The sequence below is a fragment of the Orbicella franksi genome, chromosome 2, assembly GCF_964199315.1.
Source record: "Orbicella franksi chromosome 2, jaOrbFran1.1, whole genome shotgun sequence".
NCBI lineage: Eukaryota > Metazoa > Cnidaria > Anthozoa > Scleractinia > Merulinidae > Orbicella > Orbicella franksi.
The window spans coordinates 9,980,570-10,004,511 of record NC_138146.1 but is presented as its reverse complement, the minus strand read 5'-3'; the positions used below and the strand labels follow the sequence as shown (position 1 = coordinate 10,004,511).

The 23,942-nt window shown below is 38.9% G+C and overlaps 2 protein-coding genes and 1 pseudogene across 2 annotated transcripts in view; 1 reads left to right on the top strand and 2 right to left on the bottom strand.

Moving 5' to 3' along the window:
- The first annotated feature begins 327 nt into the window (after nucleotides 1-327).
- On the top strand, nucleotides 328-1,065 carry LOC145468185 (uncharacterized; annotated as a pseudogene).
- A 4,874-nt stretch (nucleotides 1,066-5,939) lies between these two features.
- LOC145477989 (uncharacterized) lies at nucleotides 5,940-8,303 on the bottom strand. The gene has a single exon (XM_081455871.1). The coding sequence runs from the start codon at nucleotides 8,215-8,217 to the stop codon at nucleotides 6,094-6,096; it is 2,124 nt and encodes a 707-aa protein (XP_081311997.1). The 5' UTR covers nucleotides 8,218-8,303; the 3' UTR covers nucleotides 5,940-6,093.
- Nucleotides 8,304-13,559: 5,256 nt separating this feature from the next.
- Nucleotides 13,560-23,942, bottom strand: part of LOC145479984 (uncharacterized) — a 38,698-nt gene continuing 28,315 nt past the window's right edge. The window contains exons 5-9 of the mRNA XM_081458474.1: nucleotides 23,426-23,512; nucleotides 22,466-23,084; nucleotides 21,286-21,393; nucleotides 19,488-19,638; nucleotides 13,560-17,377 (exon numbers count right to left, since the gene is read on the bottom strand). Of these exons, the coding sequence (XP_081314600.1) occupies nucleotides 17,249-17,377; nucleotides 19,488-19,638; nucleotides 21,286-21,393; nucleotides 22,466-23,084; nucleotides 23,426-23,512 (1,094 nt within the window). The 3' untranslated portion in view covers nucleotides 13,560-17,248. The remainder of the gene's footprint in view (nucleotides 17,378-19,487; nucleotides 19,639-21,285; nucleotides 21,394-22,465; nucleotides 23,085-23,425; nucleotides 23,513-23,942) is intronic.

The following is a 23,942-nucleotide window of genomic DNA, read 5'->3' as shown; positions in this document are numbered from 1 at the left end:
ATTTCGACCGGATAACGGACTGAGCTCTCTGTTAAAGGCTGTTTTCTGTAATTGGCTATGCCATGCAAAAAAACATCAGTTGAATTATTTATTACACATAACACGAGAATTTTATTCCATAAAGCTGATTTGTAGAAATCTATACGCTTTATTTTCATTGTGAAAAAAGCCTATACAGCCAATCAGAATTTAATCCGTAAATACATTTCTTACGATAAATTGTTGACCTGTAATAAATGTGAATAAAGTTTTACAAGTTTTCTTTGTTTGTCCAGATATGTCTACTAAGCGAGAAATTTTCATCTGGAAAAAAGATGATGACTTGAAATTACTTAGAGAAGTCATCCACGTGGAGCCATACAAATTTCCTGTTGGGTCAACTAAGAGGGGGGCAGCATGGACCAGGATTGCTGATAACCTGGTTCAACGTGGTCTTGTGAAAGCTACTCAAAGATCTGTTCGCAATCTGTTTGATTCTTTGATGGAGGAGTACCATGCTAGAGAAAGAAGAAAAGAAGGCAAGTGGGGTTCAGGTAAAGTTTGATGAATCATATCAAGCTCTAACAGGGATAGATGAGTGAATGTCAGAGTGGGAGGAAAAATCACAGGAAAAAGAAACAACAGAAAAAGAGACTGCTGAGGATATGAGGAGGAAGGCTGTGGAAAGGTTGAGCAGTACAAAGAAAAGAAAGAGAGATGGTGTTGCAGGTGAAGGTGACAATAATTCTGATGATGGGGTATCGCCAATTAAGAAGAATCAAGTCACACCAATTTGGTTTCAATGCTGGAAGCCTCCATTGCAATGAAAAAAAATGAGCAAGAAGAACATCGGCAGCTTCACAATAGAGAGCTGGAGCTGACAGCTGCTGTAATACAGCAACAGCAGCAATTCCAGACAATGCTGCTTCATCAGCAACAGCAATATCAACAACAGCAAGAAGCCTTGAATATGGCTATGTTGAATACTGTGAATGAACTTTTAAAACGTATCAAGAACCCCTAAAAACTGACATTGCCTGAAAGTTAATTTTTTTCAGGAATTTTAATGATAAACGGTGTATGTTATTCAATTAAATTTGACATGTTAACATGTTAGGGTTTTAATCCAACGTTGAATTTGACATGTTGACATTTCCACAACGATTTTAAGACCACGATATACCTCTTACTAACCGGGTTTTAAACTTTCAACTAACAGGTTGACAGAGACACGCAGCCTTGGTTTACCGTGTACTTCTTTGATATTGGACAACCATGTTATGATCAACTGACACCTGTCAAAACAACGTATCCGCTGACCAATATAGCGTGGCCATATCGCGGACTCAAGTTTACGGCTCATTGAGGTCATGTGTTTTTTTTTAAGTTGACCGCTGACCAAGTGTTGGTTTTCGGTTGGACCGCAGGCTCTTGTCAGGTTAACTTGTTGAAAACATGGCAGGATTGTTCCGAAGCCGGTTAACCAGGGTTTTTGTTATGATTTTTAATAGAGCGGTTTTCAACTGAGTGTCATAAAACCAAAACCAAACCAATTACACACCAATTAGACTACTCAGCCAATCTGAAACCGTGGTAAAACCAAAACCAAAACCAAAGTAATTGCCTAATTACTTTCGACACTCAAATGAAAACCGCTCTAACAGGGACAATTGAGCAAATAACAGGGACCATTATGGCGGCTCTGCCGCCATCTTGGCACGCCGTGCCAAGTCGGGGTAGGTGTGGGAGGGGGTCGCCCCACTGGGGAGGTCTGGTGGGTCTCCCCCAGAAAAGTTTTGAATTTGTAAGGCCCAATGGGTGCATTTTAGGCCATTTCTGGTCAATTTACCTCCCTGATTTCATCCCTTAATAGATGCATTGGTTGCTCAAAAACATGGAAATTTAGGCTTTTTCTTTATGTAATGGAGGCCATGTTTGTCTCACTATTTCAAATTTGGACCACTTTTGGTTAATCAAAAGAAAATAAAGTTCACTTTATGCCTGGTTAATTTACTTCCGCGTTCTTCTGTTTGCGTTCTTCCCATATTTTTTTCCATCACACGGAAGAAATTTATCTCAAATCTGTTGTGAAAAACAGAACTTTTCCTGACCATGTTAATACAATAAACGTAAAATTAGTTTTTGTTAATATATTTACGATAATTGTCCCACGTACGCGGCTATTCTTTTCATGGCGCAACCATAATTAAATTATCAGCGTATTCTCTGTTGAAAAATTTCCTTTTCGATCGAGTTTTAAAAGAAAATAGGTCCGCAATGCGAACTTGTGTGGGATTTCTGTCAAATAAAAGTTGATGCGCTATGGATAAATCAGAGAAATTGAAGCTTTACAGTAAATATTTATACATTTTGTCGTGTTGTAGTGATGAACGTCAAGTAAAGATGCCGTAGAGTCCTGGTTATAAGATCCCAAGCTGCAGACGAAAAAGCGTTTACAGGAGAAACATGTTTGGACTTCGCTCCCTTAGGGTTCGGTTACATGGAACTCTTTACCGTTGTAAATGACCCTTTTACCACGGGAAACTGCATTTAGTGAGTATGACCAATATTTCCGGAGGTACATTTCCCGTGGCTAATACCCATGGATACATAAAAAAGATCACATGACATTTAATGTGGTAAGTTGCATTGGTGTTTTGATGTCCAAGGTATTACGAGCAAATCACGTTTCTCCGTTTGTCATTAATATGTAACCGAAAACGAAAAATGGTTTTCCTCCGTGTGCCATTTTTGCTACCTTGGCAAAATCCGCTATAACCGTTGTTTCACAACGTATACTAAAACCCAGCAAAAAAAAACATAGGCACGCAAGGCGTGCAAGAGTTTTTTTTTGTGAACTATAAGTCTCGGAGATAGGCGCATTCATGGAACTGTTTACAGTAAACATTTGGTTGATTTGACAAGTTTTTTTGGTTGCGATGTACAGCAAGAAAGAAACTGGGAGTTTATGATGTACATAAGATGTTACATCGGTAATGGTAAGATAACTAAATAGTAAGCCATAAAATGTTTGACTGAACAAACTACAGTAATTTGACACGTCTCCAGGCAATTTTATTCGTTCTTTGGTACAACCTACACTGTGATTGGTCTGACACGCGCACATGCATAACTCCCTCACTCTCCGATCACTTAGCCCTTCCGCCGGGGGGGGGGGAATCCCTTATATGGGCTATATAGGTCTGTGCGGCCCCGAAGGGTATGGTTTTTCAGTCGTTTTGGTCACAAATAGGGTATCGATTTTAGCTGATTTTGGCCATTTTGGTCATAAATAGGGTACGGTTTTTGCACTCTAGCCTTGATATGGGTATGCTTTAGGAAGAAGCCACTTTTTCATCATTATCGAAAAGAAAATCAACAAAAGCCCTTCACAAATTTATATGTTTACGGTAATTTAACATTGGTTTGAACTAGGGAGCTAATTATAACGCAGGTCTGAAACAGGGTTTTGATTTGAGGGTCAGGTCGTAAATAGGGTTTCGAATTTCTGGTCAGGTCATAAATAGGGTAAGGAATATCGCAGATTTTGGTCATAAATAGGGTAAAGGTTTTGGGAAGCGGGCTGTACACCCCCAACCAATTTTTCTGGGAGTACCCCCTCGGGAGCCCTTCCAGCCCCCAAGAGGAATTTTTGCTCAAAAATACTCAAGTTAAGAGAACTTTTCGCATTTTATACGAGTCGTAAGTTTACCCTTTTTACACAACACAACGCAACAACACTACTTCACCGAAAATTGAAAGAAAGAGAAAAAAACCTCTCTGACACGTTGAAAGTCTGATTTAATTAAATTGCACTTTAACTTGGTGCCACACAGTCTTCAAAGAACGTTTGAACAGTTTTCATACTCTTTACCTTTAAAAATATCGGACTGAAAAGAATGTCATAAAATGCCCATCAAATAAAAATATTAAACTGCTACTGCAGAGACGTAAAAGCACTCTAGAAATGAAAGCTTTTTTTTTTTGTTTAACCTGGGAACAATAGCCGATAACTTGTAAGCTCTAATTGAATTTACTCCCATATGAAAAACAAAAGTGTCGAGTTACCATTTGTAACTAAAAATAGTAAACATCTCGTGGGAACAAGTGGTGACGATTCGTCAGCTCTAATTGAATTTACTACCTTGTGAAAAACAAGAGTGTCAAATTACCCATTGTAACTAAAAAATAAAAATATCTCGTTATATTTGCATGCAATAAGAACAAAACAATCGTTACCTGCACTTACTATTGTAAACGTTAGAACTGCTTCAAATCTAAATAGCCTCGTCTCCTCTAAAACATGTCCTAAGAACTAGAATCGACGATTCGTGACCTCTAATTGAATTAACTCCTTGTGAAAAACAAAAGTATCAAGTTACCCTTTGTAATTAAAAATAAAAATATCTCGTGCCATTTGCCTACTACTCATGAACTGCTTCAAAACTCAAGACTCATCTCGTTCACAACTAGCCACCATTACACTGAAAATTATGCACTCTAAAACAACCCAATGTACGTATGTAACTGTCACACTCCCCTCCAAACCGGACTAAAAATCACAAACCGGCAACATACACGTCACTCTTTATTTTTCAGTTACCAAAGTCCTTGTGTTTATACATACCTTGTGTTTCTCACGTACGATTTACCTTTACAACAAGAAATTTGATTGGCTGTTCATAGTAGATCCAATCTGATTGGTGTGACATACATACATCTCTCACTCACTCACTCACTCACTCACTCACTCATTCACTCACTCACTCACCCATTGACCCGTCCATAACATACCGGACGCGCCGACTAAGAGGTATTTTTTTTTACAAAAAAATAACTCAAAAACTGAACAAACAAACAAAAAACAACAACAACAACAACAACAACAACAACAAAACACACACACAAAAAAACAAAAGCCAGCAGACATATATATAGCCCCAAGTTATTGGGGGGGGGGGGGGGAGAATTTCATTGAAAGAGTCATTGAAGTAAACACATTTTGCAGGTTAGGTTTGTTTTTCGTAGCAGGGGCGAAAACAAATGACATCATCGAAAAGCAAGAGGAGACGAGACGGTTTACTTTTTGGTTGTGATTCTGGACCGTGCGATAATTAAATATTATTATATGGCTAGCTCCGTGAGCGGGCAAGATGAATCAAATCCTGCGCTGTGATTGGCTACCCGAGCGGGCAAGTTGGAGCTATCTTGCCCGCTCGGGACTACCCGCCGTGTCCTGCAAGAAAAATTTCCCCGTGAGGTCAAGATGGCTGGATATTAGCCTTGTTCTTTTTTTGCGAGTTTATGGACCTCGACTCCGTCTCGGTCCATAAACACGCAAAAAATGAACTTGGCCAATATCCTGCCATCTTGACCTCACACTTGGTCAATAACCCATACATAACGTGGCCGGTTTCGTCGGGATGCGAGATGACGTGCTACATAAGTGGGACAATTAATGTTCCCGAACTCAACTTTTGAATCGCGTTGGCTTGGGGATGGAAAGTTCGGTCTGTATCCAGTCGAAATTGTTCGGAAAAGTACTCTAAAGCCATAAGAGTAAGCCTGAACCAAGGAACGGTAATAGGAATGTTGTCTACTTTTATTTATCAGCGGAAATATTAGAATCGGTCGCTGGTTGCACGGAGTTTGTTTACGATAAATCAGCTCCGGTTGCAAATGTCAGCTAATATTCGTGCTTCCAGCTGAGAAACTGCATGTTAATTATACTTTTAGAATTAGCTTTAATAATTTTTTTTTTAAAAAGAGGAGTGTTTATTGTGACAAAAACTAGAGCTAAGCTTTACAAAATGCTATGATATTTACATAATTTGATGTCTGTTAAACCTGTAAAACATGTTTCCGTATCTAATCACGATATCATGGTTACTACAACTAATACTAATACTACTATCATCATCATAACATTAATTAACATATTCCATACAAACTGGTATATACAAGGTAAAAGTAAGTAAAAGAAATAAACTATTAAAACCTATTTCAACAGTGTTTACATAATGGCTCCCTCCTGGGTTTCAACGTCAATATCGGTATATTACAAGGTAAAAGTAAATAAAAGAAATAAACTATTAAAACCTATTTCAACAGTGTTTACATAATGGCTCCCTCCTGGGTTTCAACGTCAATATCAATGTTCTTAAAGTCACAAAAGGCTTTCCTTCTAGCTCTTGAACCTCTTAGGCAGATTAGTACGGATCTTAGTAAAGCGAAGGATGTCCTTGCTCTTATCCAGGAGATTGTTTTAGCATAATGTTCTCCTTTCTTGATGGAGATCAGCTGCGCCAGTCTGGAATGGTATTGCAAGCACTCGTTTCCCATGCCGCCTGTTGACGTGAAAATAAGGGGTGTAAAAGTTCCTTGTTCGATATCCAAAACCGTCCTCGCGTAAAGGCGCTTCTTCTCGTTCTCATGATTGCGGTATATCTGTTGGAGCTCTAGGTCCCTATACGAATCAGCATTAGGGTGACAAACCCTCACGTCAAAGAATGCTGATCGTTGGTTCTCCCAGAACCCGCGCGCATGAATATCTAATCTCGCATCTGGAGCTCGATTAGAACCTCTTCCCAGCTGTTCACCCGAGATGTCTTGCAGGACAGGCTCAATCTCAACATCGGTGCAAACCATATTCAGGAGTTCGGCTTCTAAGTCCCTCAGCTCATTGTGACGTTGATTAACGAACCCACCTCTCTTGCATATCATTGCGTGGTCCACTGTAAAAGCATCACCGCATACACAGGTGGAGGGGATATCATCAACCGGCCAATCGTAGCGCAGTTTGATTGCATCGCGGAAGTCTCTCTTATTTAGATTGAAACCCATTTCACGAAGGGGGAGTACCGTCAGCCAAACAGATGACCCTTTTTCCGCAGCAAGGTCAAGTGCCTGTTGGACTTTCTGTGGGGCTACCCCTCTGATATGCTCTGCCCTGTCTTGGAGCACCGTTGCTCTCTCACTCCTCATTGCCTGTTGTAGTGGCTTGACCAAAGAATCATCCGGCATCTGATGGGATTGAGCCACGATCTGTTGGACCAGCGGGATGGTAACTTTGACGGAGGAGGATTGCTCAAGATTTGCGTGAAGACACGGGTTTGTCATGCCAAGCCCCCCTAGACGGACTGGCAGTGCTAGAATGTCCCTGTCCAGCCGAGTGCACCTATGCTCCGTAATTGTAGGGATGAGCACCTTAGATATGGCATTCTCCAAAGGCTCCAATAATTCTTGAATATCAGGCAAAGTTCTCAAAAAATAGGTCCATCGGTGCTTGAGGCCAAAGGTGTAAGCAGCATAACACGCTTGAGGCTGAGAAAGAGCAAACTCTGCCAGCTTGGTAATCTCGCTGACCCAGTTGGTCACCTTCTCGCTAACGTATTCCTCTAGATATTCCCGTGAACCTATCACCGCACCCAGATGTTTTTGTCCCTCTACCGTCACATTGACAGCCGTGTCCTTGAACACTTCTTTCACGCTTGCCTCTTTATCTGGCTTTGAGATAATCCAACATTTCTTGGGGTTGGGAAAATAGCCAAAGACTGGGCCAAGGCTGTTGAGGACATCCCACCATTTCTTGATTTCCAGTACAGAGCCAGCTCCACAGGCATCGTCAGCAAACCAGCACTGTTTAGCACTGGACGCCGCCTGCAGGCTTGTGATCAGCGGCTGCACACTTAAGGCGTAGAGGGCCATAGCAAGTGGGTCACCCTGTGCTGTTCCTTCAGCTGACATGATCTCTTTGCCGCCGGTAATAAACAAGCGTGCCGACTTCCTGTAAGTATTGATGGCATATGCTGCAATTACAGGGCAGAGAACCCGGATATTATGCAGTGAAGTTGCTCTGTTAAGTGCATTGAATGCATTAGAAGCATCGATGAGCAGTACCGCGTCCGTGTCATCTGCTTCAAATATGGCATGCATAGCATGTATAGCAGCCTCGCTGCCGGACTTTTGACCTGCGCATAGCTGGAGTGAACCACTCGCCTCAACCACGTCTCCCTTAGAAACGTTCATTACACACTTTCCAATAATCCTTCGTATCACCTCGCCGACCCCTATAGGCCTCACTGCACCTTCACCTTTATCCAGGAGAATCAATCGGCTTGCCACCAGTGGCTCTATGGTTGCAGGGTCGATATAAGTTGTACATAGAGTCCTTGTCATTGTGGCTATCGCCTCGCATAATTTTGTAGACGACTGTTTAAAGGATTTGCAAACCATCATTCTTCTAAAACCATTAGCGTCAACCCCGCATGGTCCCCTGATCCCTTTGTTCTTAACGCAGCCTCCCTTATCATCTCACCATTTATCTCTGAGTACACCGATTCAGGGATTAGCTTTAATAATAATAATAATGATGATGATGATAATAATAATAATAATAATAATAATGATAATCAGCTTCAATATCATCAATGGCTGTGCGAATCTTTAATAATAATAATAATAAAAGCTTTATTTAAAACTGAAAGACCGATCAGCGAAGACTGGGAGGAAGACGCTGGTATAAACCGATGATCAGTATCCATAAATTGCATGGTAAGAAACAATAATCAATCAAACAATACTAAAAAATAATCTAAACACTACATTTATGATCAGTCTTGTCTAAATCACTAAAAAATTTGAAAAGTTTAGTTTTAAAAATTTTCAGAGTACTGCAGTTTCGATGGTCGTTTGGGAGGTCATTCCATTCCTTGGCAGCAGCGTACATGAATGTGGACTGGCCCATAGCAGTTTCAGTTCTAGGGAGATGAAGTTCTCTGTTGTCTCTCAAGACCTTACCACGGAGGTAAGGCTTTTGTAGTTAAACATGACCAGTAAATGTGAAAATGTTTAGCGTGAAATTTGAAGGCAAATGCAAATATTTAGTTATTTTAAACTTGTGAGTCTACGGAAACAGCACCGTCACGCAACGTATCAAGAAATCATAGTTTATCAGTCGAGAGGACCTCAACTTGCTAACCATAAATACACAGGAAAATACAGGGCTTTGTCATTACAAGGCTCCTGTTTGAAAGTCATATTTCTCGCAATTATTAACTGTGAAGCCTTGCATTTTAAAAAACATATTTATGCTGTAAATTATTTTTCAGCAGCTTTTGACAATGTCATTTGTAAACAACACGCAACACTCATTCACTTCAATGCGTATATTTTCAGAGAAAACCTTTATTTTATGGCTGTGTCTCACAAGGACTGGGAACTACCGAATTCACGAATTTGATTGGCTGAAATCGATATTGACCGCGGTCTAGATTTTCCCATCTAGACCGGCATCTGTAGACCGGTTTCATTTTGCGTTGGAAAAGTAGCAAACTAAAATACAAAAATGTTCAACATTTTCTTTGATTTTCTTCTCAATCATTTATGGAAGTGCCAAAAAGCCCGATGACAAAAAAAGAAGTAAAGAGGACGAGCAACTTTCGGCAGGTTTAAGTTAAGCTCATCGCCGTTCGCTGGCAAAATGTCAGCAAACCAGTTACATTAAACGAATTAAAGTTTTCTTCTTTGCCATATAATAAACATCTTATTAACCGAGCTAAGTCGGTCTATATGGGAGAATCTTGTCCTCGGTCGTGTGTACAGACCTCACTGCGTTCTGTCTGTACTCACGACCTCGGTCAAGATTCTCCCATACAGACCTCCTGCTCGGTTAAACATAGGCACGCAAGGCGTGCAAGAGTTATTTTTTTGTGTGAAGTGTCGGAGATAGAAGCATTCATGGTACAGTGATTTGGTTAATTTGACAAGTTTTTATGGTTGCGATGTTACATCGGTCATGGTAAGATAGCTAAATACTAAGCCATAAAATGTTTGACTGAACATACTAAAGTGATCTGAAACGTCTCCAGATTAATGTAGATATCATCTTATTTTCTAACAGGCAATTTGATTCGTTCTTTGATACAACCCACAATGTGATTGGTGTGACACGAGCACATGCTTAGCTCCCTCTCTCACCGATCACATAGCCCTTCCAACCCCTAAGGGGAATTTTTGCTCAAAAATACTCAAGAGAACTTTTCGCATTTTAGACGAGTCGTGAGTTTACCCTTTTTACACAACACAACGCAAAAACACTACTTCACCAAAAATAGAAAGACAAAAACCTCTCTGACACGTTGAAAGTCTGATTTAATTAAATGCACTTTAACTTGACGCCACGCAGTCTTCTAAAGAACATTTGAACAGTTTTCATACTTTTTACCTTTAAAAATATCGGACTAAAATGAATGTCATCAAATAAAACTATTAAACTGTTACTGCAGAGACGTAAAAACACTCTAGAAATGAAAGCTTCTTTTTTGTTTAATATCCTGGGAACAACAGCCGATAACTTGTGAGCTCTAATTTAATTTACTCCCATATGAAAAACAAAAGTGTCGAGTTACCATTTGTAACTAAAAATAGCAAACATCTCGTGGGAACAAGTGGTGACGATTCGTCAGCTCTAATTGAATTTACTACCTTGTGAAAAACAAGAGTGTCAAATTACCCTTTGTAATTAAAAAATAAAAATACCTCGTTATATTTGCATGCAATAAGAACAAAACAATCGTTACCTGCATTTACTATTGTAAACGTTAGAACTGCTTCAAATCTAAATAGTCTCATCTCCTCTAAAACATGTCCTCAGAACTAGAACCGACGATTCGTGACCTCTAATTTAATTAACTCCTTGTGAAAAACAAAAGTATCAAGTTACCCTTTGTAATTAAAAATAAAAATATCTCGTGCCATTTGCCTACTACTAACTCATGAACTGCTTCAAAACTCAAGACTCATCTCGTTCATAACTAGCCAACATTACACTGAAAATTATGCACTCTAAAACAACCCAATGTACGTATGTAACTGTCACACTCCCCTCCAAACCGGACTAAAAATCCCAACCCGGCAACATACACGTCACTCTTTATTTTTCAATTACCAAAGTCCTTGTTGAGTTATTTTTTTGTAAAAAAAATACCTCTTAGTCGGCGCGTCGGGTATGTTATGGACGGGTCAATGGGTGAGTGAGTGAGTGAGTGAGTGAGTGAGTGAGTGAGAGATGTATGTATGTCACACCAATCAGATTGGATCTACTATGAACAGCCAATCAAATTTCTTGTTGTAAAGGTAAATGGTACGTGAGAAACACAAGGTATGTATAAACACGAGGACTTTGGTAATTGAAAAATAAAGAGTGACGTGTATGTTGCCGGTTTGTGATTTTTAGTCCGGTTTGGAGGGGAGTGTGACAGTTACATACGTACATTGGGTTGTTTTGGAGTGCATAATTTTCAGTGTAATGGTGGCTAGTTATGAACGAGATGAGTCTTGAGTTTTGAAGCAGTTCATGAGTAGTAGGCAAATGGCACGAGATATTTTTATTTTTAATTACAAAGGGTAACTTGATACTTTTGTTTTTCACAAGGAGTTAATTCAATTAGAGGTCACGAATCGTCGGTTCTAGTTCTTAGGACATGTTTTAGAGGAGACGAGACTATTTAGATTTGAAGCAGTTCTAACGTTTACAATAGTAAGTGCAGGTAACGATTGTTTTGTTCTTATTGCATGCAAATATAACGAGATATTTTTATTTTTTAGTTACAATGGGTAATTTGACACTCTTGTTTTTTCACAAGGTAGTAAATTCAATTAGAGCTGACGAATCGTCACCATTTGTTCCCACGAGATGTTCGCTATTTTTAGTTACAAATGGTAACTCGACACTTTTGTTTTTCATATGGGAGTAAATTCAATTAGAGCTTACAAGTTATCGGCTATTGTTCCCAGGATATTAAACAAAAAAGAAGCTTTCATTTCTAGAGTGTTTTTACGTCTCTGCAGTAGCAGTTTAATATTTTTATTTGATGGGCATTTTATGACATTCTTTTCAGTCCGATATTTTTAAAGGTAAAAGGTATGAAAACTGTTCAAATGTTCTTTGAAGACTGTGTGGCACCAAGTTAAAGTGCAATTTAATTAAATCAGACTTTCAACGTGTCAGAGAGGTTTTTTCTCTTTCTTTCAATTTTCGGTGAAGTAGTGTTGTTGCGTTGTGTTGTGTAAAAAGGGTAAACTTACGACTCGTATAAAATGCGAAAAGTTCCCTTAACTTGAGTATTTTTGAGCAAAAACACCTCTTGGGGGCTGGAAGGGCTCCCGAGGGGGTACTCCCAGAAAAATTGGTTGGGGGTGTGCGGCCCGCTTCCCAAAACCCTTACCCTATTTATGACCAAAATCTGCGATATTCCTTACCCTATTTATCACCTGACCAGAAATTCGAAACCCTATTTACGACCTGACCCTCAAATCAAAACCCTGTTTCAGACCTGCGTTATAATTAGCTCCCTAGTTCAAACCAATGTTAAATTACCGTAAACATATAAATTTGTGAAGGGCTTTTGTTGATTTTCTTTTCGATAATGATGAAAAAGTGGCTTCTTCTTAAAGCATACCCATATCAAGGCTAGAGTGCAAAAACCGTACCCAATTTATGACCAAAATGACCAAAATCAGCTAAAATCGATACCCTATTTATGACCAAAACGGCTGAAAAACCACACCCTTCGGGGCCGCACAGACCTATATAGCCCATATAAGGGAGTCCCCCCCGGGGGAAGGGCTACGTGATCGGTGAGTGAGGGAGTTATGCATGTGCGCGTGTCAGACCAATCACAGTGTGGGTTGTATCAAAGAAATTGCCTGTTAGAAAATAAGATGGTATCTACATCTGGAGACGTGTCAGATTACTGTAGTTTGTTCAGTCAAACATTTTAGGGCTTACTATTTAGTTATCTTACCATTACCGATGTAACATCGTATGTACTTCATAAACTCCCAGTTTCTTTCTTGCTGTACATCGCAACCAAAAAAACTTGTCAAATCAACCAAATTATTACTGTAAACAGTTCCATGAATGCTCCTATCTCCGAGACTTATAGTTCACAAAAAAAATAACTCTTGCACGCCTTGCGTGCCTATGTTGTTTATACATACCTTGTGTTTCTCACATACCATTTACCTTTACAACAAGAAATTTGATTGGCTGTTCATAGTAGATCCAATCTGATTGGTGTGACATACATACATCTCTCACTCACTCACTCACTCACTCACCCATTGACCCGTCCATTACATACCCGACGCGCCGGCTACGAGGTATTTTTTTTACAAAAAAATAACTCAATAAGAGCTAATTATGTTTTGCTTTCCTCAAATCTTTTGTGGCAGGATACTCTTACGAATCAGAAATCAGCCGAAACTATCGGGCATGTGTTAACATGATTGTTGCATAAAAGGTTTACGCGAAAAGGAAAAAGAAAATATAAAACAGCGAAGTCCTAAGCAAACTTTCAAGCATCTTCGGCAGACATAATGCAAGCAACTTCGCAATGAATTTCGCTTCGCCGAAATGCTACAGAAGTTGTGATACAAGAAAGATGAATTAATAAATTACCGTAGTTTAGCACAATGAAAGCAGCTTACCTCTGGGTAAAATACTGGTCAATTTTCCGCTTCACTTCCTTCGCGCCAATACGTCGCCTTGAACAGTGATAAGGTCAGTATTCGATTGCTTTATTAACCGCGCGGCCATGGGCCGAGCGCGGTTCTAGGTTTACCCGTGGTTTATTATTTTTTTTTTTGTCGGTGACCAGACGCAGACCTCCGCTCGGCCAAACTTTGAGTCACGCAACGTGTGATGTTTTTCCGCCAGAAGCTGTTAAAACATAAATACACGGACAATTTTACGGATATTGTTTTCTTTTTTGTGGGTAAAATATATTTTCTTTTTTTTTTCTATCAAAGCGTTGGATTTAAAGGGAATAATAAATACGCTGAAAAAAGGTATTACGTCAGCCATGGAATGCGCTGACGTTGCAGCTTTCACTTTCGCTACGTGACAAATAAGATCGTGTTTACTTTGCAAGTTTATTTCGGCAGAAGCGACGGTCATTAATTTATTTGTAATTTTCCCAGTATTTCTTGCGGTTTTAGGCAAATGAAGTAAATCCTTTGGCTGTTTCATCGCAGCGAGTTCATAGATCGGAAGGAAAATTAAATATTTGCAAGCCAAGCAAAGAACTTGTCAGAACGTGCAAAGATTACGTCATTGATAGGGAAATAACCACCGTACTAAAGATAGCCGTAGATAACGCAATTCTTGAATTATGTGACTTGTGTGACTTCTTTGCTAACCCTTAACTCAAGGGAAAAAAACGATTAAATTTAATCGTGACTTTAAAGAAAGAAAGCGGTTTGTAATAGTGTTCGTATCTTCATGCCCGTACATATCCCGAAGAAAGTTCCAGATTAAGACTATTACGTCATCGGAGATGTCACAACGGCTACGACTGATGGTGCGATAATAGAGTTTGTGTTGATCAAGTGCTGTGATGTCTACAGTAATCAATGAATCATCAGAGATTGCTTTGGAATATGCACTGCGTTGCGACTGTAGTACTAAGAAAACAGTTAAATTTTAAAAGCGCGGTTATAAGATCTAACAGATCTTCTTGTTCTCTAAGGAGCGAATGTTCAAAAGGCTAACAATGAAACTGTATTTATTGCCGTTCCATGTTGCAACACCGGGTAAAAACGTTGACAGAAATACGCACACTTTTTTTCAGGAGGATTCGAGAATTCAGTGCACTGTTTATCGGTCTTTATTTTTAACACATGTAATCACCAACGAAGGTTATTGATTACATGGCGAATTTCAGCCCGAAATCTCAGCCCGGCTTCTGAAACAAATTCTCATGAGATCAAATTGGCGATTACGTGGAGAATGATTCAGCCCGGGCATGTAATCGAAACAGAATTTCAGCCCGGGCTGAACAGCAGGAAATAAGATGGCTGCCGCTACGAAGTAGAAGCGTTCTCAGTGGAATAAAGGCGATAAAATAGAGAATCTCTCTAATTTTAAAGCTTAGATGGAATATAAGAACATGGAGACAAGGTTAAACAGCACGAGGCTGTCAGGGAGGCCATGAACTCGGCAAGCTTGACGACATATTTTCTTTCTATGCAAGTAGGTCTTTCTGGCTAAGAGACAGGTTTCGTTTCAGTTCCATCATCATTGTAGGGTGTTGCTATTCCAAAAAGTTAAAAATTGAGCGCCAACAAAAGGTCAAACTACGAGAGAAGCAATGCGCCTATTTTCACGATTCGTGTTCTCGGCGCCATTTTGATTCTCTGGAGACTTTTCGCACACAATTTCATATTTGGCGCCGAGGCTAATATTTCAGCCCGGGCTGAAATTCGCCATGTAATCAGGCCCTTAGTCTAACGACGACCACAGGGCGTGCCGATCAATGTGTTTTCTGTTACTTGATAACATCTTGTCACGAACTCCAAATCAGCTACACGTACGCAAAATATGGTACAAATATTAAACAATATCCAATAGCTGAGAGATAATGCACGATTTGGTTTAAGAAAATATTAAATAGCAAAATTAAAAAAACACTCTTATTCTTCGGCCATTTAAGCTTTAACAGAAACGCGTTGTTTTGTCATGTTTGTAGCCGTAGTTTGTATATTATTTTTTGTACAACCTGCGCGTAAAATAGCCGACACAAAAATAAAAATAGCCGAGTAAAGGTCCCGGCGTCCCGGCTCTAACAAAAAACCTGCCGGGTTAACGCTAACCCAGGATTAAAAGTTGACCGAATTATAACTTTTTCTTCTATGCAAATGTTTTTTGCTGCTTTGTTTTGTGTATATGGTGATTATTAAAACTCAAAACAGAGGGCCAAACAATATGCAGAAAACCTCACCGCAAAGTTACAAAACTCAAATCAAAATCCTACCTTTTCCTGCGTTAGCTTAATCGGACTCTGAACAACCCGGCCCAGGAGCTACGCTTTTAGGCTGGCCTAAATCTATATATTATTTGTGTTTTAACCAAACAGGAAGTGCTTCCTAACCCTTCACTAAAGTGAACATCTTTTCACTTTGCCAAGTGCATATGGAATACAAAGTCAAGTCAAGTCAGCTTTATTTAGGCAGGGTAGCCCCATCAGCCATAGGCTGGTATCAAAAAGGGCCCTGCGTAAAATAAGACATTTAAAAAAAAATTAGAATTTAAAAATCACCTCAAAGTTATGTACAAGGAGTTTAAAAATTGAATGAAAAGGAAATTACACAGTCAGGTAACGTATAATGGTGGGTCAGTCGAGTTACCTGAACTCTCTGACAATTTACTTAATATTATGCTTGCTCCTTGCTCAAGTTTCGAAATTTCATCCTCAAGCAAACCAATACAGGTAACCAACTCTGAAAGTTTTCAAACATCAATCTTTATTTTCAAGAAAATGCGCCCGCAAAAGTACTTTTATAAAAGTAAGAAAAAAGAGCAAGTAAATACACAGTTATGCGACACTTATTCTACCCCACAAAAAGCACCAGTGACATCTATAAGGGCTGAAGTCTTGCAAGCACTATAAATTACTTGACTAGTTCTTAGTCAACCTTGTCCCTTTTGATTAATTGTTCCATTTCTTGAAACACCATTCACTGTTTATACTTTGCTTTTAGATGTGACAGTAATTTGTTTTGTTGTTATGCTTTAGTTAAGCACTTAACTTAAGGTGGCTCCCTAGAGTATTTACAAACACCCTCCCTATAGAGCACGAGTTAGAAAAGGAAACTTAGTTAATTCCTCTTGAAGTTTTCCCTGTAGAGATTTTCCAGTATGGATACTGCTAAAATAAGGCTTATTTTTCGGTTGTCACTTTTTGGATTAAGGCTGTTACCATGGCAACAGCTCATCTAATGACATGCAGATATATTCCTCATTTTGGCCTAAACTCCTTAACATTTAAACTTTCCTTCGGTGAAAGTTTTTCATACTTTGCCACATCATGGAAATGATATTGCCTGACATTTTGAATTGGTAAAAAGTCAAGGTTGGTCAGACGGTTTTTCCAATATTCTGCAATTTGTCATTCTTCTAAATATACTCGATTAGCTCTGACAGATTTTAACAAAAATAGGGTATTTTATAGGAATTGTATGTGGTTACAACTGAGCCAAATTTTAAAAAAATTCAGCGAAGGAAACGCGAGAAAATTCACTGTCAGTTTTGCTTTTTGTCCTCATGTTGACGTCATAAAAATAAAAAAAAAACACTGACATTTTCCTTTGAGCGCGCGCAGATTACTTGAGCTTTCTATATGCGTCCTATACGCGCGTGCGATCGTAAAACTATAGGGAGCCACCTTAACTACCTGTAAAAAAATCTTTTCTGAGATACATGTTCTGGTTATAAAGTTTTTGATCTTGACTGCAGTCCAACGTTTCCAAATGCTTTAGTTTCTTTTTCAATGACTTCAGTGACAATACCTTCCATATCCTCTGGAGGAATGGTGGTTTTCTGCTTGGAGGAAAACTCCTGTTAGATAAGGGGAGAAAAAAGATTCTGAAGCATTCTGTTGTTCAATACACTGAGTGATCTGTAAACTGCTCTGTCACACTGTTTTGCACTTCGTTGAGAGTTTTGTTTATTTTTAGACATTATGTTTGTTTTCTTAGTGATAAAACCGAGCACGCGAGATTCCCGCCATTTTTGCTTTGATGTGAAGTTTATATGAAATAATTCATATACGAACTGCGGTTGTAGATGAAAGTGAAGAATGATCATCGCAGTTAATTTTCCAATTTAAGCAACTGGAAAGACGAAGCCTGAAAAAATCAGGGCTTCAACGGGATTCGAACCCGTGACCTCCGCGATACCGGTGCGATGCCCTACCAACTGAGCTATGAAGCCACACATCATTTCACTCCTCACGGGAAGATATGAACTCAATTAATTGACCTCGCTCCCAATATGTGGCTTCATAGCTCAGTTGGTAGAGCATCGCACCGGTATCGCGGAGGTCACGGATTCGAATCCCGTTGAAGCCCTGATTTTTTCAAGCTTCGTCTTTCCAATTGCTTAAATTGGAAAATTAACTGCGATGATCATTCTTCACTTTCATTTTTGCTTTAGTAGCCAATCGGATCATGGCTCTCGTTCGTGGATTGGTACGAGTAGAATATCAAGAGATCAGTAGAAAGTAATCCTTTCATCGAAAACAGTGTGTTTGTGCTCTTTGTACAAAAGTAGGAAAATAGCGCGTCTTAAACGGGATTACGCCTTACAGAATTGTGAGTATATCGACAATATGGTGGAGAATGTTTTTTGCTGTTTCGTTTCTTAGGTTAGATCCGATTATTTAGAATTGCTATAGTCAACCCACATGTATGCCTTTGCTTTCAGTTGACTAGCTAGCTTGTGCTGATTAAACTAGTTCAAAACAACTGGTAGATCCCGTGGACTTTATTTTCCTGGTGTGTCTTCAATTCGAGTAGTACCCTGATCCGTGGTACGAAACACACACAATTTGTGGATTTAACATAACAGAACTAAGCGTTAAGGAAAGGGAAAAAAACAAACTTCTATGACTTTTTGTTTGTTCTCCCTTAAGATATAATGCTAGTTCGTCGCCCTCATGGTCACCCCAGAGTATTAATGATTTAGTAGAACCCATTTTTACACCTGGGTGGGTATGGGCACTGAGAATTTTAAGTACTTTAATAATTTATTACCCTCGCCATGACTCAAACCTGGACAGCTTGTGCATTGATCCACACTCCACCAGGCTACCTAACACCTCCCACTCCCGCATAATTATGATTGTTCTTGAAATCTCACATTGAGCAAAGGTGTGTACAAACTGTTCCATAATTTTATATTAAACATATTTTTGCATTTTATAGTTTCTTAGATTATTGTTTTTTGTAATCATATGTTTACCAACATCTTTACAAAATTCTTTTAATGATGATTTTTTTTGTAAAACTTTCACCATGTTCAGGTTATCAGTTGCTCACCATGCTGATTTGATTTAGTGCCCTCCTTTGAATCATTGCACACTTTCTAATATTAGTGCTCCCTCTTCCAATAAGTATCCTCATGGTGAAAGTGACATCATTCAAGACATTGACATAGAATAGACTGATTACATGAATGAACTATGAAATCTGCTCATCTGAACATAATTATTATACCCTGGGTGCAAGAGGAAATTCTTTTCCCAAGGGCCATGAGAAAGTTGAGCTCACAACCAAAGTGCCAAGGATGGAACAAAATGAACATCAGAGGCCCTATTGTCACGGCTTGTGAGTTAAAAGATCTGCAGTTGTTTTTCACTCACTAATTAATAAGTACTGTATCGCATTCAGATGTAAAAAGAAATCCCGTTGTAAATCAGCACCTTGCAGTGTCAATGTCCTACAGTAAGAATAATAGCTTGCAAGGTTTCTTTGTTTCTTTTTCATGAGTACATGTACATTTCATTACCCTTGACAAACTTGTTTACATGTAGTTGTTATATTACCATTAAAATAGACTGTACAAGGAGCTATTAATTTTGTTCACATGCTTTACCAGGTAAACAACTCATTCTGGAATGTCAGTATCGTGTACCCTGTGTAATATTTGAGATGCATTCGGGGTATACCTTGTTAATGTTTTGCACAAGTGGTCCATGGTATTTCCAGCAATGGTGTAGATATGCAACACTCATCTCAAAGACAGTGGCCTTGTCTGCATATGCATCACAGTTAGGCACAAGTTGTCGCAACCAGTGCCATGATTTTGTGATCCGTTCTCTGAATTAAAGACAAGTAGGTAACAAGTTTTAAATAATTTAATGAACAGTTGAAAGAAGTTCTTTTGTTGCAGTTCTGTAGATTATCTTTTTTTGTTGGAGGGGGGCAGATGTGCAACAAGAGAGGTCAAAGAGGGCTGGAAGATTGGGAATTTGTGAATATATTTTTGAATGAAGTTGAGAAGGGATATTTGATGGCTGTGTGTATTGTGATTACTGTGTGTGTAATAACACAATACATCTCGATCCAGATGATAAGAAATACCTCATGCAAACATTCAAGGAAATTTCCATTGAATGTTTTATCAACGAAAATTACACATAATATATATACAGGCTTTTAAGAACAGATGACATCTCCAACAAAGATCACCTCAGTCTAACAAAGGGCTGACCTAATATTATTATGTTAGTTGTGATGATGACAATAATTGTCATCATTGCAGAATTATCGTGCTACTGTTTTTGAACAAAGAAGTAGTTTCACTTTATCCATGTTGTTGACACTGGCTCCAACTGAAGGCTGTCTCATAAAACATGACAAAAATTTTACAACATCAAAGAAAGGTTCTGGGATCATGAGTATTTTGTGCACCCCATGACCGATATATCCGTCGACATATCGACCGACACTCAACCGATGTATTGGTTGACATATCGATGGACACTTGACCAATATGTCCGTCAACATATCGACTGACACTCAGCTGATATATATCAACCGAGATATGTCGGTCGACGTATCGACCGACATATCGGTCGAGTGTGGCCAATATGTTGACTAACACTCGACAGATATGTCAGTCGATATGTTGAACAACCCCATTCCATACTACAACAATCAAAAGGACTATGCCAGTGAAGGCCAGATACCACAACAGCTATGGCAGTGTGAAAAAGTTGCTTAAATGCGAATTCACTTTTTTGGATTTTTTTATCTTGATTATTTTGTTAAATGCTTGCATAACAACTCATAAATTTTAAGTCGTGCAGTAACCCCTCCCACAGGCAAGGAAATGTAAAAATCAAAAAACAGCAAAAACATCAGTGCAATGCATGGGCAAATTCAAGACTTGCTTTTCTTTAATCAGTTCTATTTCAGCACCTTGTTATCCTTTATCGTCCTTATCCTCTTTCCAGTCAACTGTATTTTGTGTATTTGGCAGTATTTCACTTGAGTGTCTTGCTTGACAATCACTGAATTTGCAGCACATGATCCAAACATTAACTCTTCAGAAATTTTTAAGGTCGACCAAAAAAGGATAAAATGTGCATAACTTATACACCTGACACTGGCAGTCTAAGCTTTTGACTTATATTATATGACAGTTGACCGATATTCCGCCAATGTACCAATGGTCAACATATTGGCCGAGTGTTGGGCATTATATTGACAGAGATATCTGCCAATAGTCGGTCGATATGTCGACCGACACTCAGCCGATACCTCAGTCGATATCTTGACTGATATATCTTGGTCAATATATCAGCCAAGTGACGGTTGATCTGTCGACTGACATATCAGTTAAGTGTTGGTCGATATGTCGACGGATACATTGGCCAAGTGTCAGTTGATATGTCAATTGATACATTGGTTGAGGGGTGCACAAATTACACATGATCAAAGTGCAGCTTATTATCTGGTCACCTTCTTTGCTTTTCCTTGTCCAAGTGTTGTACTTTCCTTTCAAGGGAAGAGGAACCTGTAGACTTCTGCTTGTTTCTTTCCTGTCCAGAGGTATGGCTTTTTTTTGAACTTTGAGCAAATAAATAAATATAATTTGTCATTGTTGAGCTGTTTTAAAAGCACATTAATTTAAGAAGTTTAAGATGATAAAAACTGGACAGCATTGAAATTGACTGCTCTTTGAGTAACAAACTTGCTAGTCTAAACTTGTACCTTAAATTATTTAGATTGAGTCAGTAGGTTTTGTATCATGCAATAACATTTTGTACTTAGCAAGATGCACAATGTTCAGTTCCATAAAATATCCATACTCTCCCAACAGAAGGGATTAAAATTTCCTGGGGGGGTGGGGGGTTCTGTGAGACCAAAAAATTTAAAGAAATGTATGAAGCTCAATTGGAATTTCCAGAGGGGTGGGGAGGTATGGATATTTTCTGGAACTACACAATGTACGGGAGTTGAGAGCATAACTTATGTGCATGTAGGCAAACATTTACCCCAAAAGCATGAAAGAATATATTAACCTCTAACTGACTGAGCGTAAAGGTTGTACTAAGAAATATTGGTCTGAGGTTGTGGCAGTATGGAAGGGGTGCATTGAGGTCCGTACAAAAACAACTCGAGGGCCATTATTCCCTAGTGCAGCTCAAGCAAGCTTAAGGTTAGTAAGCAGTGTATTATATGACTCATTTTGAATTTGCGGGGCTTTCAAAAACAAAACTACATGGCTTTGACTGTTTCCATGGAAATGGTCCACGAGACAAAGTCTCAACCATGGAAGAACCAATCACAAGGTTCAGAATTACCTCAAGACAAGTGAATAAATGTATAATTTAAATCATAAATGAATACATTAGATATTTCTTGGTGAAAAACAACTGAAATAATTAAATCAGCTGAATTGTCAGAGTTCTTTAATCAGATGTACATTGCTGTGATTTTACAATTTGAGGGGGGTCAATTGAGGTACATGTACACTGAAACCTCAATACTAAAAATTAAAATCAATTGAAAAAACTGCTTTAATGAGACTACTGAATGAAATAATTTTAGTCAGTGATTTCTTTGAATGACAATTAATGTCATCAAATGCCAGTCTAATGTTATATTTACTGCCACTGCTAAACAGTGTAATACATACCTTGGTGAGGCAGTCTGCACACAACTTTCCTTATTTGGGGAGATCCTGTTAAATTTTGGTTTACAGACCTTTTTTCTTTCAAATTGAATGTTTTTCTCTTTACAATCTTCGCTTTTCTTTGAGTCCTCTGTGATGTCCTTATTATTTGGATCACTGTTCAGTGACTGCTGCTTCTCAACCTTCATAATCACTGGGGGTCGCCACTGGTCAAAAACACTCTGTGCATATCCTGACTCGGCAGTATTATGCATGCACTGCTGAGCACAGTGTTGTTTCTTTGCCTGTGCTTTATGTCTTCCACTGACAGAGTTAGGATGAAAGTTAAACTCAGATTGAGAGTGTGAAGATAGCTCGGCAGTGTGACTGCTAGTGTAACTTATCCCTCCATAACGCATATGTTTTCCAGGGAGATCCAAGTCACTCTTGGGCTCAACACAGCCTTGCAGCAGCTGCTGCTGCTGGCGCTGCTGTTGTTGGTGTACAGGTGGTAGTGGCATCATGAAAGGATTCATGTGGAATGTATTTTGTGAGTAATCACAGCCATGTAGCAAGGGTGGACCCAAAGGCAAATCTCCAGTTGATGGTGCACTTTGCCAACTGGTTGGACTTGCTACAATGTCTGAAGAAAAAAAACCAAACCTATAAGACTAACGATTTTCATTCACTAGATTTCACCAGTCAAGAGTCATGCATCAAAATGCAACATCTGGCCAGCTAGAACTCTTCCTTGACTTTTCACTGAGTTTTAAATCATTAATGACAAATTTACATGGATGATTGTTTGAGCTACTTTGAATTCATACATAAAAAAATTATGTATTTAACCTCTTTAATTTTTGCTTCATGACATCAGTTGGAATTAATATTAATTGGTTTTTCCAGCAAATATCCCTGATCGAGAGTTAGATTCATAAATATTGAAACTTATTTTAATTATTAATATGCATTAGTTATTTCTACCTGAAGACTGTTTGTTCCTTGCTGGGGAGAGTGCTGTCTCGAGTTTTCTTTTTCTCACAATACCTGGTCTTTTTGACTTAGGAGTAACTACAAAAGAGGTTGGTGGTATAATGTTACACCTCAGACAGTAGTATGATAACTTTCATAAAGAACAAAAATCTAGAAGATGAAATGTGTAAGGCCTGCGGTGGTGCAATGGCACCACCATGGTTTACCACCATCAATTTGTACTTGAATGCACTGCGATCTACTTATTTAACAAAAAAGATTCCATGTTGCTGTGCATCTGTTCAGTAGTAGATCACACATGATGTCACAATGTGGTATGAACAATAAAGCAGCACACAAGCTAGCTGTTAGGCGAGTGTGTCACTGATGTTCTTACCACATTTTGACCTCTTCTGTGATCTATTACTGAACAGACACACATGCAGCAACATGGAATCTTTTTGTTTATATCACGATGAAACCGAAAAATACTTATAATGACGTCATCTATGTGTCTGTCCTCCAATAG